Here is a 19,223-nt window from a genome sequence, read left to right as displayed (position 1 = left end):
TAAAATTCTTAGGGATAAATTTAACAAAAAACATGTAGGACCTCTATACTGAAAACATTGCTGAGAGACAGTAAAGACAATATAAATAAATGGATTGATACTGCTTGCTCATGGATGGGAAGATTCAACATTGTTAAGATGTCCATTCCCCCCAAACTGGCAAATAAATTCAATGTAATCACTATCAAAACTCCAGCAGGCTTTTTGAAGAAAGTGACAAGCTGATTCTAAAATTTGGAATTTTGCATATGGAAATATAAAACCTAGACTAGCTAAAACAATATTGAAAAAGAAGAACAAAGCTGAGGAACATACACTACCCTCATTTCAAACTTCTTTTGTCAAGGTACAGTTATCTCGACAGTATGGTACTGGCAAAAGGACAAATAGATTAATAAAACAGAACAGAGAGCCCTGAATTAGACTCACACATGTTCAGTCAAATAGTTTTCAACAAGGGTACCAAAGAAATTAAATGGGAAAAGTAAAGTATTTTCAGTAAGTGGAGCTGGAACAACTGGATATCTGTAAGGAAAAAAAGAACCTTGACCCCTATTGTCACATAATAAACAAAAATTAATTTCAGGCATATCACAGACGTTAACATAAAAGCTAAAACTATAAACCTTCTATATAAAAACTGGATAATATTTTCATGACTTTAGTGTAGGCAAAGATTCTTTAGAGAGAAAACAAAAATGACTAACCTACAGAGAAAAATTAATAAATTGGATTTCCTCACAATTTAAAACTTCTAGGTATCTAAATTGGAAAGAAGTAAAATTATCTCACTTCATCATTGGCATGATCTTATATGTAGAAAACTCTAAAGTTTCCACAAAAAAAAAAAATGGTTATAACTAATAAATGAATTCATTTACTGGTTAATAAATGCTACTTATAGGATACATCATCAATGTACAAAAATCAGTCACACTGCTATACACTAATAGTGAATACTCCCAAGAGGAAATTAAGAAAACAATTCCATTTACAATAACATCAAAGAGAACAAAATACTTAAGAATACATTAAAATGAAGATGTGAAAGACTTGTACACTGGAAATTACAAAACAATTTTGAAAGAAATTAAAGATGACATAAATAAATAAAAAGATCTCATGTTCATGGACTGGAAGACTTACTATTGTTAAGATGACAATAATACCCAAAGTAACCTACAGATTCAATGCAATCCCTTTCAAAATCCCAATGATAGTTTTTGTAGAAATAGGAAAACCCATCCTAAAATTCGGATGGAATCTCAAGGGACCCCAAATAGCCAAAAACAATCTTGAAAATGATAAGCAAAGTTGGAAAACTCTCACTTCTTGATTTAAAAAATACAAAGCATGGCCGGGCGTGGTGGCTCACGCCTGTAATCCTAGCACTCTGGGAGGCCGAGGCGGGTGGATTGCTCAAGGTCAGGAGTTCGAGACCAGCCTGAGCGAGACCCCGTCTCTACTAAAAATGGAAAGACATTATATGGACAACTAAAAATCTATATAGAAAAAATTAGCCGGGCATAGTGGCGCATGCCTGTAGTCCCAGCTACTCGGGAGGCTGAGGCAGTAGGATCGCTTAAGCCGAGGAGTCTGAGGTTGCTGTGAGCTAAGCTGACGCCACGGCACTCACTCTAGCCTGGGCAACAAAGTGAGACTCTGTCTCAACAAAGAAAAAAAAAAAAAAAAAAAAATACAAAGCTACAGTAATCAAAAACCATGTGATTCTGTCATAAAGACAGACACATAAACCAATGGAACAGAATAGAGAGCTCAGAAATAAACTCTTACATATATGGCCAAATGATTTTTCACAAGGGTGCCAAGGCCATTCAATGGGGAAAGAGCAGTTTTTTCAACAAATGGTGTTGGGAAAACTGGATATCCACGTGCAAAAGAAGAAAGTTGAACCCTTAACCTAACACTATATACAAAAATTAACTAAAAATGGATCAAACAACATAAGAGCTAAAAATCATAAAACTTTTAGAAGAAAATATAGGGGAAAGCTTTATGACATTAGCAATGATTTCCTGGATATGACACCAAAAGCATAGGTAATAAAAGAAAAATTAGCTAAATTGGACTACATCAAAATTCAAAACTGTGCATCAAAGGACAGAGTCAATAGAGTGAAAAACAACCTAACAGAATATGAAATAATATTTTCAAATAAAAAATCTGATAAGGGGTTAATATCCAGAATATATAAAGAACTCTTATAATTCAACAACCTAAAAACCCAATTAAAAAATGGACAAAGGACTTGAATAGACATTTCTCCAAAGAAGACATTCAAAGGCTCATAAGCACATGAAAAGATGCTCAAACATCAGTACCCTTTAAGAAATGCGAATCAAAACCACAATGAGATACCATTTCACATACATTAGGATGGCTATTATTAAAAAAACAGAAAAAACAACTATTTGTAAGAATATGAAAACTGGAACCCTTGTACAATGCTGATGTAAAATGGTACAGCCACAGTGGAAAACAGTATGGTGCTTCCTCTAGAAAATAAGCACCATATGATCTAGCATTTCCACCTCTAGATATATCTCAAAAGAACTGAAAGCAAGAACTCAAACAGACACTTGCACACCAATGTTCATAGCACTATTATTCACAATAGCTAAAAGGTAGAAACAATTCAAAACAGATGACTGGATAAACAAAATATAGTACATACATACAATGGAATAATATTCAGCCTTAAAAGGGAATGAAATTCTAACACATGCTACAAGATGAACTTTGGAAATATTACACTAAGTAAAATAAGCCAGATAAAAAAGGATAATTATTATATGATTCTATTATATAAGATACCTAGAATAGGCAAATTAATAGACACAGAAAGTATAAGAGAAGTTACCAGGGGCTGAGGGAAGGGAGAGATGGGGAGTTACTGTTTAATGGGCATTGAGTTTCTATTTGAAAAAGATGAAAAAGTTCTCTACAGTGTATAGTGATGATGGTTGCACAACAATGTGAATGTACTTAATTCCACTGAATGGCACATTTTAAAATGGTTAATATGGTAAATTTTATGCTATGTATATTTAACCACAATAAGCAAATAATAAGAACTCAAAAAATTTTTTAAACATTTTATTATCAAAAGACACCATTCAGAAAATGAATAGACAAGTCACAGACTGGGGAAAAATATTCAGGACACACATATTTGACACAGGACTTATATCTAGAATATACAAATAATTCCTATAACTTAATAAAAAGACAAATAAATTTTTAAATGGTCAAAAGACTTAGAAACTTCATAAAAGATGATACACAAGTAGCAAATAAGCATACAAAAAAGGGTTTAACATCATTAGTCATCACAGAAATACAAATTAAAACCACAATTATATAACACTATATCCCAATAGAATGGCTAAAAAGGAAAAAACTGACAATATCAAATGCTGGCAAAAATGTAGAGCAACAAAAACTTCATACTTCATTAGAGGGAATATAAAACAGTACAACCACTTTAGAAAACTGTATGGCATTTTTAAATAGTTAAACATACATCTACCCAATGATCCAGAATTTCCCACTCTGAGGTATTTATCCAAGAGAAATAAAAACATTTGTCCACTGAAAGTAAGTACGTATTTATTTAGAGACAGCGTCTCACTTTGTTGCCCAGGCTGGACAACAGTGTAGTGGTGTGATCATAGCTCACTGCAGCCTTAACTCTGAGGCTCAAGTGATCCTCCTGCCTCAGCCTCCCAAGTAGCTGAGACTACAGACACGTGCCACCATGCCCGACTAATTTTTTCTATTTTTAGGAGAGACGGGGTCTTGCTCTTGCTCAGGCTATTCTCGAACTCCTGACCTCAAGCAATCCTCCTGCCTCGGCCTCCCAGAGTGCTAGGATTACAGGCGTGGGCCATCGCACCCAGCCTCCACCAAAAGTTTTGTACAAGAATGTTTGTAGCAGCTTTATTCATAATAGGCCCAAACTGGAAATAGTTCAAGTGGCCATCAACACTATATAAGGATATATATATAGTATATAGTATATCCATATAATGGAATACTACTCAGCAAAAAAAAAAAAAAAAATCCAAACTAACACAAAATGAATGAATCTCAAAAACATTTTGGTCAAGAAAAAGGCCAGACACAAAAGTGCACACTATATGATTCCATTTATACAAAGTTCTAGAACAGGCAAAACTATTTAATAATATATGATGACAAAAAGCAGAAGAGGAGTTACTATGGGGTTGACTAAACAGGGGCACAAAGAAGCTTACTGAGGTGATAGAAATTTTTTTTATCTTAATACGGATGTAGGCTACAATGGATATATGCATTTGTCAAAACTGATTGACAGGCCAGGCGTGGTGGCTCATGCCTGTAATCCTAGCACTTAGGAGGCCAAGGGGGGTAGATTGTTTGAGCTCAGGAGTTCGAGACCAGCCTGAGCAAGAGCGAGACCCCATCTCTACTAAAAATAGAAAGAAATTATCTGGCCAACTAAAAATATATAGAAAAAGTTAGCTGGGCATGGTGGCGCATGCTTGTAGTCCCAGCTACTCGGGAGGCTGAGGCAGGCGGATCGCTTGAGCCCAGGAGTTTGAGGCTGCTGTGAGCTAGGCTGATGCCACAGCACTCTAGCCTGGGCAACAGAGTGAGACTCTGTCTCAAAAAAAAAAAAAAAAAAAAAAACCTGATTGACATATATAAGATGTGCATTTCACTTATGAAATTATACCTCAGTTTTTTTAAAAAAGAAAGAAAAGTGGTTGGTTATAGGGTGACTTAAGCACTCTATGCTGTTGGAAGCACTGAAAAGAAATCCAGTTCTGCCATGTGTCCGTGCACACCTGTAGCAGATGGCAGCATGGTGCAGCAAAAAGAAGTGCTATGTAGCCCAGAAGTGTTACAAAGCCCTAGCTAGGCAGGCCCCTGGGCCTGTTTCCTCATCTGTAACATGCTGAAGTTTAGTGTCTGCTCCACCTTGGTGCCTAGCAATACTATCAAGATGAGAGAGCTAATATGGTAATACAGTGGAAAGTTAAAATACCAGGGGATGCTGGAAAACTAAGAACAGGATAAAGACTTCCTCCCCTTCTATGATTCTCCAGGGCCACCTATACCTTCAAACTTTTCTGGGAGACTTGAGATTGGACCCTTAGGTATGGCCTTTCCAACACCTGTTTGGCCCCCAAAGAGCACTTTCGATTGATTCATTGCTACTATACAACTCTCCAACCTACCTCAAAAAACTTTTTACTAAGGCCTACCCACAGAAAAAACTGAGCCAAATGTCACAACTTTAGATTATTACCACTAAATAGGGAGTGGGGAAAACAAAGAAGGTAAAGAAAACAGCATTCAGATCACCATCTGGGGAACTCACGAACTGGCAAAGTCTATCCATCTCCTGCCTCCCAACACTGGACTTCACAAGGCAACCACCATGATGGTCTTTTACAAACAACAGTAATTAAAGGGAAATTACTCCTGCCTCGAGGGACACAGGCTGCTCTCTGTAAGGTTTCACTATCATACTCAGGCTCCTGTGGGCAGGCCTACACCAGCTAGGCACCCATCTGCGACCCTTGGGACAGGGCATGGCAGCAGGATGGGGGTCCCCAAAATAACCAAAGTCCCAGGGAGCCCTGGAACCAGCAGACCAAACCCAGTTACCAATTTGTCAGGATTGACAAAGTGATACCAAGAGCCAGTCATTTAGTCCTTCATTCTCTGGTCTTCCTTAATACTCTAGTGGTGACAGCAAAAAACACCCAGTTGGCTTACCTCTCATTGGACCGTGTCATGTAGTCAGTAAATTCTTGGTCTCCCTTGATCACCTCCAAGGGGACCACCAGGTTGACATCGGAATCCGTGTTCCGCAGCTGGTTGAGTTTAATATTCACTGAGAAGAGGTAATCCCGAACATCATCGATGCCCACCTTCAGGCCCTTGCACACCACATATCTGGCAGGAGACACCCTGTCACTCCACTGAGCAAAGGCTTTCTCCCCACACATCCCTTTCCACCAAACCCCCTGTGGAGACCCAAAGCTAAACAGCTTCCCTGTTCAACCTTAAGTCTTAAGTCTATGCACAAAGAACAGCACAGACTCTTTGTGCGGCAAAAGTTCAACTCTAATCCTTCCCTTTCATGTTAGGCTGTATCTCCACTCTCTGTGGCGGTGGATCCCAACTGCCCTGTGCCAGACAGGCTGAATCACCACCACCTGGGGAGCCGGTTAAAATACAGACCTAATGAATCAGATTCTCCAAGGACGGAGCCCAGAAGTGTGTGTTTTTAACAAGCCACCTGGCAATTCTCTCGGTTGTATTTTCTCTCACCTGGTGTGTGGGCACTATGTCCCACCTGGGATGCCAGCAGTGCCTCTGGATAGTGGTCTCCTTGCCCCTTCCCAGCCCATGTCCCTCCAAGTGTCACTATTACTGGTCACCTTCTCCTGAGCCAAGCTAAGAATACCCCACATAAGTGTGGAAAGTAAGATTTGTGGAGAAGGGAGAGGCTGACCTGACACAACACAGAACCAGTAGGATGCAAGAATGCTGACTCCTACTGGCTCTAACCGCAGCTTTACAGTCAATGTTTTTAATGTAGCTTGAGAGGTCATGCCAGAGACATGCAATGGGATTTGCTGTTCTGACATTTAGCCAGCTGGTCTGGCTGAAATAGAGACAAAGGCCTCACCTCTCTGAGTTGGCAGGACGGCTGGTAATGGGCTTGAAGAGACATACTCGTTCAAAGCAGCAGTACAGTAGGTAGATAAGCCCCACACTGAACGGTGTGAACAGGTCAAAGGTTTTACAGATGAAGTGGCCTCCTGGATTAAACAGAAAAACCAAAAGCAATCAGTGGGTCTGTTCCTGGAGATGGATAAGGTAGTCTCGGGGAGTAAATCCATTTTAAGTCAGAGACAATCTGAGGGAGAGAATCGGCTTTAGACTTTGAGGATTCTATTGCCCTTTCTTCTTCCCTAAAGTCCTCATTTAGCCACCTGTCACCTGATACAAGCAGATTTTAACCTCCCAGCCAACCCCGGTACATGCTTGTCCAATAGGGCCTTTAGTGGGTCCTGGGGCGAGGGGATGGCTGAGGAAGTGTCACCTGTCCGGACAATGGACAGTGCCATGAGGAACTGACACAGCAGTAGCTGCTTGCTGAGGATCTCCTGCAGGTTCTCCTGCCCCTCCACCGAGAAACCCTGAAACAAGAGCACAAGGATTAGGGTAGGAAAGAGAGATGATGAGGACTGAGAAGAACATCCCTATCTAATCTTCATCGAGAGTTCTTCAAGTGTCTTCGCTGCTCTCTACCATGCTCCTGATCAAGACACAGCTGTGTTTAAGGTACTTTGGCAAGGTCACATGGCGCATTACAGATGGAGTGAGCACTAGAATCCAGGCTTAACTACGGGGCCAGTGCCGCTTTCCTGCTCTATCCCTCTCAGGGGATAGACCCAAGTCTGCTTTTCCAAGGAGATGGTCCAGAAAATGTTTAAACCCCTGTGAGAATCCAAGGAAGAGTAAGGCAAAACACAGGCAAAATATTGGCTAGTCACAGGTCAACCACAAGATAGGAAACAGAATGCTCTGGTGCGTCCCAACAAGACCAGGAAGTAAGTGTACTGGGAACACTCTGTTTGGGCCACTAATCCACAGCGCTGACTACTGACTGGGCCCGTCTGATGACAGGAGAAAAGCTAACTTTGGTAGTGACAGTAATATCTCTCTCTGTTGACCAATACCCCCTTTCCTGTCCTAAGACCATGGAGCCTCTTCCCTCAAAGAATATGTGATGCTATTCCCAGAGTATGATCTCCCTCCTTGTGAGATCCCAGCAGGGAGCAGAGAGCCAAGCTTACATAAAAGTAAAGAGGGGGAAAGCTGAATGGGAATAGTTTCAGTTTTGCAAAATGAAAAACGTCTGAAAATTGGTTCCACAATAGTGAATATACTTAACATTACTGGAAAGTACACCCTTAAAAATGATTAAGATGATAAATTTTATGTTACTTTTTTTTTTTTTTTAACAACTTAAAATTTTTTTAAAAAGGAGGCTGGCTTCTGTTAAACTGGCGCCAGCCAGGCCAGGTCTCCCTGACTCAGTCTTACAAAAGTAACAGCTAAAGGACTCAGGATCAAAAATGTTTAGCAATGTCTTCCAGACTTATAGATGCTTCTCTAAATGCATGCCTGATTATAAGGTCAATTAAAAAAAAGAAAAGCCCAGGTCACCCCTCTACATTGCTGGAGCAGAAAGACAATCCTTCAGTTTGCACCTCTCGCTGCCACGCTGCAATGGCTGCCTCACAAGCACGATGGTGCTATCAGACCCCCACGTCTGCCCAGTCACAGCAGCCCTTCCCCCACTGCCAGCACCAAGCCTGTTGTTCCCTGCTATGCACAGCGCTTTGGTGAGCCAGGGCATCTTCAGATGCCATGCTGACATCCTGCCTGCCATCCTTCACTTCGCACACAGCTAAGTGTGTGTGCACCTTAAGAGCCCCAGAGGCTTTTCTCAACTCTAGCTAGCGGACCCTGAGGCAACTGCCACATGTGTCTGTCCTTCCTCCAGGGTAAGTGGTGGCTCACTCCAGAAAGGACTACCTGTAGTATCAGATGTCTGCGTGAAAACTTCTGCTCCACATAGCTGCAACAGGCTCCCCTCTCTGTCTCAAGCAACCACCCAAAGACAAAGCCCCTTGAATATTCACTTTAGCAACTGAGTCTCCCATGGATTCCCTTAAGCTGTTGTCTTTGGTTATATGGCCATGTGTCAGATTAGGAGTGGCCACATGTAGACAGCCTCCACCGGGAGCAAAACCAAGATGACAAATGATGGAAATGTTCTTCCCATTCAGTTTTGCCCAGTTGATTGTAGTTGTGGTCCTTGCCTCCCCATGTCTCACAGCAAATCAAGGCCCTTTGACAAAGTCAGCTAACAAGTTCCACCTTGCTCCAGGCAAAGGTATCCACAACATCACAGTCTTTACAAAATTATCATATAAAATACGGACAAAAATAATAAAAATGCACATTCCAGACTATCTGAATAGTGGATTACTATCTTCAGGGGACAGTTAAAGGACCAAATAAAACAAAAACAATTCTCAAACCTCTAAAATAACAAATCCCTAATGCATCACTCTATGGAGAAAAGGTTACCTACCCCATCAGCCATCAGAAAGTGGACACCCTTGCGATCTGTGTTATCCAGGACAAAATTCCGAAAAGCAGAGATGTTCTCTGGGCGGGTGATATCTCCATCTCCATCAATCCCACCCTCACCTGGCAGGACACAAGATTCACAGTGAGCTCATCTGCCTTACATATGCCAGGAGCTGGGACACAAGCACTCTGGGATAGTGAACACAGGCATCAGGTTGAGTCTGGAGACCTGAGGCCCATCCTGCAAGGCTGCCTTACAGTGATGGACCAGGAAGAAGAACAGTGCCCTGCTATAATAAACCAGGGTTCAAAAGGAGTTGGCCAGCCAAGAGTCATCAACTGAAACAGCGCCCTTCTCTTTAAGACCCAAGTTGTGTTTAAAACACATATAGGAACCAATATCAGATTTTAAATAAAGACTGCTATGAAAGCACTTAGGGTTTGCTGCCAAATCACAGCAATCAAGACAGAGTAGAAGGACTGCTGTGGGGCTGCTGAGCTGTCTGATACCCAGCCCATTCCACATGTGGCACACAAGGCTGGAGATGTGTGTGGGGTTTATATTTCTTAATAACCCTGCCAGCTCTCAGCCAGAGATCAGGCAGTTTCATTATCTTCTGCCACCACAAGAGAAGAGTGCTCCTGAAAGGAGGAATTAATATGGCTTTGATGAGAGTTTGCCGAGCAGAGTGTCTGACCTGTATTCTGCAGGCCTGGGTTAAAAAGGGACAGTCCAGGCTGGGCACGGTGGCTCACGCCTGTAATCCTAGCATTCTGGGAGGCCAAGGTGGGCGGATTGTTTGAGCTCAGGAGTTCGAGACCAGCCTGAGCAAGAGCGAGACCCCCGTCTCTACTAAAAATAGAAAGAAATTATATGGACAGCTAAAAAAATATACATAGAAAAATTAGCCAGGCATGGTGGCACATGCCTGTAGTCCCAGCTACTCGGGAGGCTGAGGCAGGAGGATCACTTGAGCCCAGGAGTTTGAGGTTGCTGTGAGCTAGGCAGACGCCATGGCACTCTAGCCCAGGTAACAGAGTGAGACTCTGTCTCAAAAAAAAAAAAAAAAAAGGGACAGTCCAGAGGGTCCAGAGGGAACAAAGACCCTCATGACATGGACTGTGAATCCCAGGCAAAGAGACCTAGGAAACAAAACACAGCATGTGGATAACAGCTGCTTCCAACCTGAAGTCCCCACAGAGGGGATGTCCCTCATACCTCCTAGTACCCCCTCCTCAGTGTCCCTACCATAGTAGGGTTCGAAGAGTTCACTGGAGGCAGAGTAGAAGTCCTCTAGCTTGAAGTCGTTAGGACCCTTCAGAGTCATTCCAAAGCCCTTTGCGTGCCACTTCTTCCTCCACAGCACATACTCTGAGAAGCCTCCTGGGCCTGCGCAGACGTCAGCAAAGTACAGCAGCTCAGCTTCCCTGTCCTTCACCAGCAGCTTCTGCAAAGCCAAGTGGAGGACAAGGGAGGAAGGAAAGATGGCTCAATTGGGAACAGGAAGGAGAACGCAGGGAGAGTAAAAGAAGCCTTTCGGCAAGTATAATCCAGAGCCCCTGCCAGGGCCACAACACCCCAGGAAGTGTATCTTCTATGATTATCGCCCAACCCACCCTTAAAATACCTAGAATACCTATCACACAATGAGGCCTACCTTAGACTCCTAATAAAAACATCTTCGTGGGTATCTGAATATGTATTTTTTTATTCTCAGAGTCTTTTCCTCACCATATCCTCTCTTTCCAGAGTCCCACTGAGCAGAATAGATGCTGTATGCCCCACATTACAGATAGGGGAAAAGAGGCACCGAGACACAAAGTCACAAAGTAACCTGTTCACAACCAGTCTGCAAGAAAGTTAAATCAGAATCCAGTCAGCCTGACCTCGAAACTCAGGTCTTCCTGTCCAGCCAAAGTCTGGGGGGCTCTAATGTCACCTCCTCCCATCTATAAGGACTTGCCTTTCCAGACCACGGGATCCGCCTTCCTTTCTCCCCTTCCTCCTTGGCTCTCCTCCTCCTTTTTTTTTTTCCCCAATTAACTTTTTTAGAATAATTTTGGATTTACAGAAAAGTTGCCAAGAAGTACAGAGTTCCTATAGCCCCCACCCAGTTTCCAGTTTTGTTAACACCTTACATAACCATGGTACATTTGTCAAAACTAAGAAACCAACATTGGCACATCACGATTAACTAAATTCCAGACTTCGCTTAGATTTCACTAGCATCCTTTTCTGTTCCAGAATCTAATCTAAGACACCACATTCATTTGGTCTCCCTCCTTTTTTGCACTCCCATCCTCCTTCTCCTGCCTTTGCCCAGTGCCAGCCAGGGAGGCTTGGGCAGCGCGCAGTGGGAAGCTGACAAGGCAGGGAGGGAAGCAAATACTGGTGTTCCAGTCAACCCTCAGAGTGCCCACCCCCCTCGGGACTGACTAAACAACAATACTCATTTGAATCTTGACGTGATTACATTTTTGGCCCCTCGAACAGCTTTATCTCAACCTCAAATGCTGAACCCAGAACTGGTCCATATGCTAGAGATGCTCTTACCCACACCTGAGCTCTAGACAGTGAATTCTGCCCACTCTCCACAGCAGAGAGGATGGACCCTCTGCACTGGTCCAAAAGGTTGAGTTCTACAAGTAGGTGACCGCAGAGGACTATGGTTGGCCTGGAACTGTGATGAACATTTAGCAGTAAGGGGCTTGGGGACCTCAGCCTTCCCTCTCTACAGGTTTGGCACGGCCAAGTGCTTGTCTAGAGTTCTGCAACTGCTAGATAAAGATCAGAAAGCTTTAGGGGAAACAGTTAGAAGAACGAAATAGACATACTAATGTCTACAACCCAGTCACTTTTAGGTGACAAGGGCCTTGCCTCTGATGATAGCTATCTGGCTTCATCAAAATAGTAAAAAAGTCTCTAGAGAAAGTGACTTTAGCTAAAAATAAATTTCATCATCCTGTGACAAGCCCACCCCAGGCATGCTGGGACATATCAGTTCCTTCCCCCCTTCCCCACTACTGTACCCAGCATCCTTTGTTCCTGAGCCATCAATTACTCATATTTTGGGATTATATTCATTTGCACACAAAAGACCTAATGGCATTTACCAAGAACATTATGTAGCACCTTCAAGCCAGCACAGTGGTGACGAGGCAGGGGTCACGAGTTTAAGCCTGCACAGGCTGCAGAGGGAAAACACTGCTCCTTACCATTGGCCATGGAGCCCCAGGCTCCAGCCTCTCTGAGTGAACCACTGGTCCAAAGGAAGACTGGGGGAAGCATGGGGAATGATCAATGACAGCCTCTCGTCTCTGAAAAGACGGCACGGATATGATCTCATTCTGTGATTCTGAAATGTGTGGCCCTCACAGGCCATGGCCAGGAGGTCTCTTCACAGGAAGGGCAGCTAGAGTTCCCAGCTCTGCCACTTCCTGGCTGGGCAGTCAAGGGCAAGCACACAATTTAGTCATTAAGCTCCAGCTTTCCTCAACTGTAAATTGGGACTAATATAGGTATTTCTCAAGGCTGTTGTAGGATTCAAGATCTACATTCAGTTTTTGTCTTCTGAAAGGTTTCACAATGTTTTCTTACCTCAACAACATTCCTAGGCACACAAATCCCTGACATAATGTAACGGTTTATAATACGCTTCCACAAACCCTAAGGATCTAATTTCCCTTGTCTCCCTTGTCTCTTCCAATTCTTGTTTACAATTTCCTTCTCCCCGCCCCCACCAGTCCTTTTTCTCCTTTTACAACCTGCAGCACCAGAGACCTATTTAAAAACTTCAGAGTCTACCCCTACCCTCGACTGCCCGCATTACCACCTCCCAACCTCCCCACACTCCAAGCTTCAAGTTTTCCTGCTCTTATTCTATAATTCGCCTGATCCAAGAGCCACTAGCAAACCTGGTTGTGTGCCTGGGTCTTCAGCCACTCCCTCCTCTGCTGGGGACTGCTCTAGTGTCTCTGTTCGCCTGAAAACCACACCAAGCCTGCTGGGCTTGGCTGTCACTCTGGTCCTCAGGGGAAAACAGAGATGAAAAGAGAGAAGAAAACACCAGGGGCTCGAGAGAAATCATTTTTTACAGTGGAGTGTAGAGAAACATCTTTGAAAGGGCAATTCTCCATGGCCACTAACAATCAATTCAGGTCAAGAAGCTGCCTGAAGCGTTACAAACACGGCTGCCTTCTCCTATGTAGCTAACATCTCCACCCTCGACCTGAATGGTACAACCCCGGTGCCTACTTCATTTTCATGACAGCAAAAAGCAATAACCAGATACCAGCTGCTAGAGGCATTTACATTCAAAAGCCCAAAAAGACGCTGTGACTTCCCATCAGCTTGACAGAGCTCCTCTGCCAGGCAGGGGTTTAAAGGAAATCATTGGGAGCTCAGAAAATTAAATCAACATTATATCAACCTAATTTTCTCAAGATGCTAATTCCAAAAGGCCTTTTGTGCTGCCTGCTGGTAGTGGGAAATGGGGAGGGAGACCTGGGAGAGAACAATGGCAAAGGCGAGAGGGGTCTACATGCCAGCTTTGCCAGCACGGAGGAAGCAGTTAGGTAGGTGGAGCTGAAACATTAAAGAACTTGGAAATAAGTTTCTTTAGCCAGTGTATAATCAGGGGGTCTAGTGGAATGAGGGTGAGTGAAGCATAAACAGGTTTGGGGCTAGCTGGCTCTTGGCCCTGTCACTGTCACAGAAAACTAACTTACTAGGACTGGGTAAGAATGCTTTGAAACCCTGAGGGGAATTCGAGAATGAAATTTCCCTTTTCCTTTCTCTATCACTACGGAGGGTCTGTGTTCAGAGAAATGAGATGCAGCAGAGTAGAAAATCATTTTGCTCTACCACTTTCTGAGAAGGGCCAAAGCCTCATAATTATGATCCACAAAAAGCTTGTTCAGAGAGGCAAGAAGGGAAAGTGGCCCAGTCTGGAGTCACAAATCTTACAGCTGGACTAGATCTTAAGAGCCTTTTGGTTCTACCCCAGCCCTCCGGCAGGTTAGCAGGGCTTATTTCAGAATGAGGCAGCTGAGGCTGGAAAAAGGTATGAAGTTAAGAGATGCTTCCTGCTTCATGAGTGCTGCATCTCTCTCCACCGCACCCCAGCAATACAGACTAGATTTTCAGACACGATACTGATTTTAAACAGACCAGTGAAAATGCCCACATTTCATTCAACAAACCACATTTCCCAGAGCATTCCCCTCTCATATCAGAAACTGCATCCAAAGCAGATGACGTCACAGGTTTCAATTTGGAAAATAAGCTTGCTTTAACAACGGTACTCACCTTTCCAGTCTACCTCCATGGTAGAAAGGAGGAAGGCTAAAGTTCCCTGGTGGTAAGTGGCCTCCAAACTCCAGTGAGTAAGAGAGGCTTTACAAACATCCCAAACATGCACCTTACCAGCTCTCAAATCCACCAGAACGTTCTCTGAAGTTCCCATGTAAGTAGCATGGGAACAGGGGTCCCATCTATCTCATTCAAAATGATATATCCAGTACCTGGCAAAAAGCAGGGCTGGATGCATATATGTTTGATAAATGCAGGAGGGCGGCACAGGCCCTAACTCCTGGCCTCGCCTTCCTGCTTCCTAGGCCTATAGATGCTACAGCTGTTGATTTTGCCCAGGAATGTCCCTTCTCCACTGCTGCACGTCCTGCCCACCTCCAATGGGAGTGAACAACAGGATCTACAGAATTTAGGGACTGGAACTCTGGGACTAAAGCAGTTGCCCAGAGAAAACTGCTTATTGGGGCACTCCTGGGAACACAGGAGTACTGTGGGACTCTATCTGAGGAGCTCAAAGCAAAATATCTCTATCACATAGCAGGAATATTCTCCTGGCATTGAAAAAATGGCAATTTCCAAGCCACTGAAGCTTCAGCCCACTTAGCACCACGAATTCAGAAGCAGAATCTTGTTCTCACCCCACAAGAGTCCCGTGGATTTGTGAACATGCGATCAAACACAAAATCCATGTTAGCCATCTTCATTGCTGCCCTGCAACAAAGCAAGATAGAAAAGTGCAACTCAGGGGGAGCTCAGGAGTGGAAATTTATTTTTTAAATGTACAGCTCACTACCAACAGATATAGAAAGGTGAGGCTCAAATGAAAATGGGGAGCAGTTGTGCCAAGAGAGGGGAGAGAAACATCAGCAAACCTGTTTAGGAAGAAGACTCCTCGGATCATCTCGTAGGGATTGGCCCGAGTCCGAGCTCGCCGCATCTCCTCCCCATCCAAGACATCAAACACACTCTGTCCAGAGAGAATCAGAACCTCAAGGTGAGCGTCTTCTCAGCCCCTCCAGGATGGCACAGGGCTCTTAAGGGCTGCAGAGCCTAACTGAGAGCCCTCTGAGGAGCTAGGCTCCTGCGGCGTCTCAGCTCTGAAATGACTAATTGTGTGACCCTAGACAGGTTGCTCAATCTCTCTGACCCTCAACTACTTTGCCTATAAAATGGTAAAAAACAAAATGTAAGCAGGGGCCTGGCACATGGCAAGTGGTTAAAAAATAGCACCTGTTGCTACACACAGAACCACCTCTGGGCCTTGCTACTCCTCACGGCAAATCTGCCTCCCCACTCCACGCCAGGAGCAACTTTCCAAGCAACCGAAGTTCTGATATCAAGGCTTACTTGACTGGGGCTCACTCAGAGGGGAAACAAACCAAGACCAGGGTTTTCTAAAGGCACCTACCACACAGTAGAGACCCCTTCTCCCTTCAAACTCCCCTCACCACCTTCCTCTCTGGAAAAAGAGATCCTCACGTCACCTGAGTTCCAGTCACCTTTTAGACATTCCCAACCCTGTGAGGCTGGTCTGAGGCCTTCCTTGCTCTCCAACTCATTTCCTCCTCAGAGTTTCCCTGGCTCATTCTGCCCCAGGCAATGTGCTCCCTGACCCACAATTGGGCCAAAAAGTATTAATATCGAGGGAGGGGGGTTAACATCATACCCACTATTTCACTTAACTCTGACAACAACCCTGAGAAGTATTTTCTCTCCATTTTGTAGATGAGGACACTCAAACTCAGAGAAACTAAAGCAACTGGCCCAAGATCACACAGCAAAAGAGCTGCAGAACTAGGAGTTGACTCTAGGTCTATTCAGTGCTAAAGAATGATTCCAAACCTTTCACTACACCAGGGCCCCTCAAGATTACGATGAGTCAACCCCTTAAGGTTAAGGATCCACTTAACCTTAAGGACCACAGGGACAGCATAATACTACAAGGCAGCACAGTCACCAGGAAAAGGACAACTTGAGGATATGACCCAAGCTACACATCTGATCTCCAGGAAAAATCACAACCAACCCAAAAGGAGAAATGGAAATGCTCAGCAAATCACCTCACACGAGGTTTTCAGGTCCGGCTCTGGCCACAAGGTCTTACCTTACACTGCAACACACTGTGAAGCAGCTCTTCCCCACAAAACTCTGTTTCATCTTCAATGATCATCTTTCTCTACAGGCAGAAGAAAACAATAAATGACCATGTGTGACTGCATTTGGGGGAATGTAGAAATTAGGGTTCCAAGTGAGTAGAGAAAAAAGGGGCTTGAGTCTCCACTAAGAAACATCAATCCCTAAAGGGTAAAAAAGAGAAAATCCTAAATCCCTCTGGCTACACTACAGATGGCTGTGAGACGAAGCAGCCCCCTGGGAGCTCTGAGTAGAGCACCATATGGACACAAGACTCATGAATGCTGAGACTGAGAAAAGCAAACAGGAAGGAGACATTCAAGCTGTCTGTCCCTGGAACGCAGAGGCAGAAGGATGGGGAGTGCCTCAAATGACATAAGCCTGTCCTCCCACCAGGAAGCCTCTCGCTCTGTGATGAGTACAAATGCATGATACCAGGCACTGACCTGGTAGTGTTACAGAAAACAAGGAGTCAAAGGGGTCTCATGGGGATGTCAAGTCCAACCCCATGTATGAGTGAAGCTACCTCTAAACCAATGACAGACAAACTTTGTGGTCTCAGGTTTATACTCTTAAAAATCATTAAGTATCCCAAAGAGTTTTTGTTATATGGGATAGATAATAGATATATAATCGATTATCTAAAATTCTAATATTAGAAATTGAGAAAATTTAAAAATATTTCTTAATTCAGTTTAAAAGAATGATGTTATATTAACATAAATAACATATTTTTATGAAAAATAACCATTATTTCCCAAAAAAAAATTTAGTGAGGAGAGTGGTACTGTTTTCCATTTTAAACTGCAAGTACATGTACATACCAGGCTCAAGGAAGAGAAAAGTCAGGAAAGTGCCAAAACTGAGCATACATTTTCCTGAAATCCTACCTTTCCTATAACCATCCAATCACTCACTTCCTGAGTGTCAGGAATTTCAGTGGTACATTCTGGAAACCATGACACCTGCTCACAGGCACTGGGCTAAAAACAAAAAGAAAAGCAAGTAAGTCAGGTAAGACAGACCCTTGGGGCTATGCCTCAAATCATCAGGACTCCCCCAAAACAATCAAGAGGGACTGAGCCAGACTAAGCGGGTCCAGGTTGCTGTGGCCAAATGCAGTCGTCAGACATGAGAAGTGAGAACCAAAATTCTAAAGTTTAACTTTTGAAGGCCAACTCCAATTCTGGTTTGAATCCTTAGAAAACTTCCCAAACCGTCAAGGTTTTTTTCACTTGTTCTAACATCATTTGATGAATACTTATTACATGCTAGGTGCTTACAATGCAGAGTTAAATAAGATATGGTCCTTGATCTTTATCATAAGAGCAGTAGGGACATAAAGAAGCAAACAGGTGGTTATCACATGCAATGTAAGTCTTTGATAAGATAATTACATCAGTAAGACATAATGGCAATGACTCTCACCTCCTGATGTATTTCAAAGTGTTATTCACAAAATAACCCAGAACCTGGTGAATAGGACTCCCAGCCCATTCATTCTAAGACAGAGGAGAAACTAATGGCTGCTTCCTCTTATTTTTTTCAATTACTTTCCCTATCAGGCTAAAACAGTGGTTCCCACCCTGGCTGGACATTATGATCATATGCAGTGCTTTTAAAAAGTACTGGTGGCCAGGTGTGGTGGCTCACACCTATAATCCTAGTACTCCAAGAGGCAAAGGCAGAAGGATTGCCTGAGGCCAGGAGTTCAAGACCAGTGGGACCCCATTTCAAAAAAATAAATAAATAAAAAGTACTAGAGCCTTGGTCCTACTTCCAGAGTATATGATTTTGCTGGTCTGAGGTAGGGACTGGATGTAAGTTTTTAAAAGTCCCCAGATGATTCTATTGTGCGGGCAGGGCTATAAACCACCGGGCTAGAGAAATGTGGATTACAAAACTTAACCAGGTGGCTAACCTGCATGGCAGCTTCACGAATTGCCTCCCAGGCAAGTGTGAAGAAGAGATTCACCATTGCAAATCAAAGCAATGTGATTAAAGGTAATATTACATGCTTTGACAAGCATAAAATGGTATCACAATGCAAAATCTTGAGGGCAAGCCAACCCCCATCAACAGAGAAAAAGTTGAAAAGAAAAATTACTGAAGCCTTTTGTCCATGAATCTGGCAGTGAATCATGGCTTCTCCTTCTGGTCAAATCCATTACCTTTAAAGCATAAATGGTTGTAAATTATAAACTCCAGAGGAAAAAAAGCTCATATACACTTGTATCTTCCTTTGGAGAGAAAAAGCAGATTCAATCTCCCCATGGAAGTCTGAATATTAAGACTACCTACAGAGTGGACTTTGAAGGGTCAAACCTTGCACTCGACATTCCTGGGCTGCAGTAGCCACTGGGCACCTTCCCTGCAGTAAACCCCAGGATTGGATATTCACTGCAGGCCACGCAGACTCATCTGCCTTAAAGAAGTAGCTACCAATTGATGGTTGAACCAAACTCTTACTTACAGGGCATCTTTTGTAAGAGAAAAACTGAGTGATGGTAAGTGGTAACTGCGACAGCCTCACCCCAAAAAGGAATTTCAATAGCCTGTCTCCATTAAAAACAGATTTTATGGCCAAATTTCA

General features: G+C 43.4%; 1 protein-coding gene across 1 annotated transcript in view; it reads right to left on the bottom strand.

Annotated features, from left to right (window-relative positions):
• CMTR1 (cap methyltransferase 1) overlaps positions 1-19,223 on the bottom strand; it is a 48,287-nt gene that overhangs the window by 15,407 nt on the left and 13,657 nt on the right. Inside the window, exons 5-13 of the mRNA XM_069487795.1 lie at positions 17,521-17,613; positions 16,602-16,673; positions 15,370-15,464; positions 15,136-15,208; positions 10,436-10,634; positions 9,188-9,306; positions 7,124-7,220; positions 6,707-6,839; positions 5,788-5,967 (exon numbers count right to left, since the gene is read on the bottom strand). Coding sequence (XP_069343896.1) covers positions 5,788-5,967; positions 6,707-6,839; positions 7,124-7,220; positions 9,188-9,306; positions 10,436-10,634; positions 15,136-15,208; positions 15,370-15,464; positions 16,602-16,673; positions 17,521-17,613 — 1,061 coding nt within the window. The remainder of the gene's footprint in view (positions 1-5,787; positions 5,968-6,706; positions 6,840-7,123; positions 7,221-9,187; positions 9,307-10,435; positions 10,635-15,135; positions 15,209-15,369; positions 15,465-16,601; positions 16,674-17,520; positions 17,614-19,223) is intronic.

Source organism: Eulemur rufifrons, chromosome 15 (genome assembly GCF_041146395.1).
Source record: "Eulemur rufifrons isolate Redbay chromosome 15, OSU_ERuf_1, whole genome shotgun sequence".
Classification (NCBI taxonomy): domain Eukaryota; kingdom Metazoa; phylum Chordata; class Mammalia; order Primates; family Lemuridae; genus Eulemur; species Eulemur rufifrons.
The sequence above is the reverse complement of the archived record's forward strand: the minus strand, read 5'-3'. Positions and strand labels throughout refer to the sequence as shown.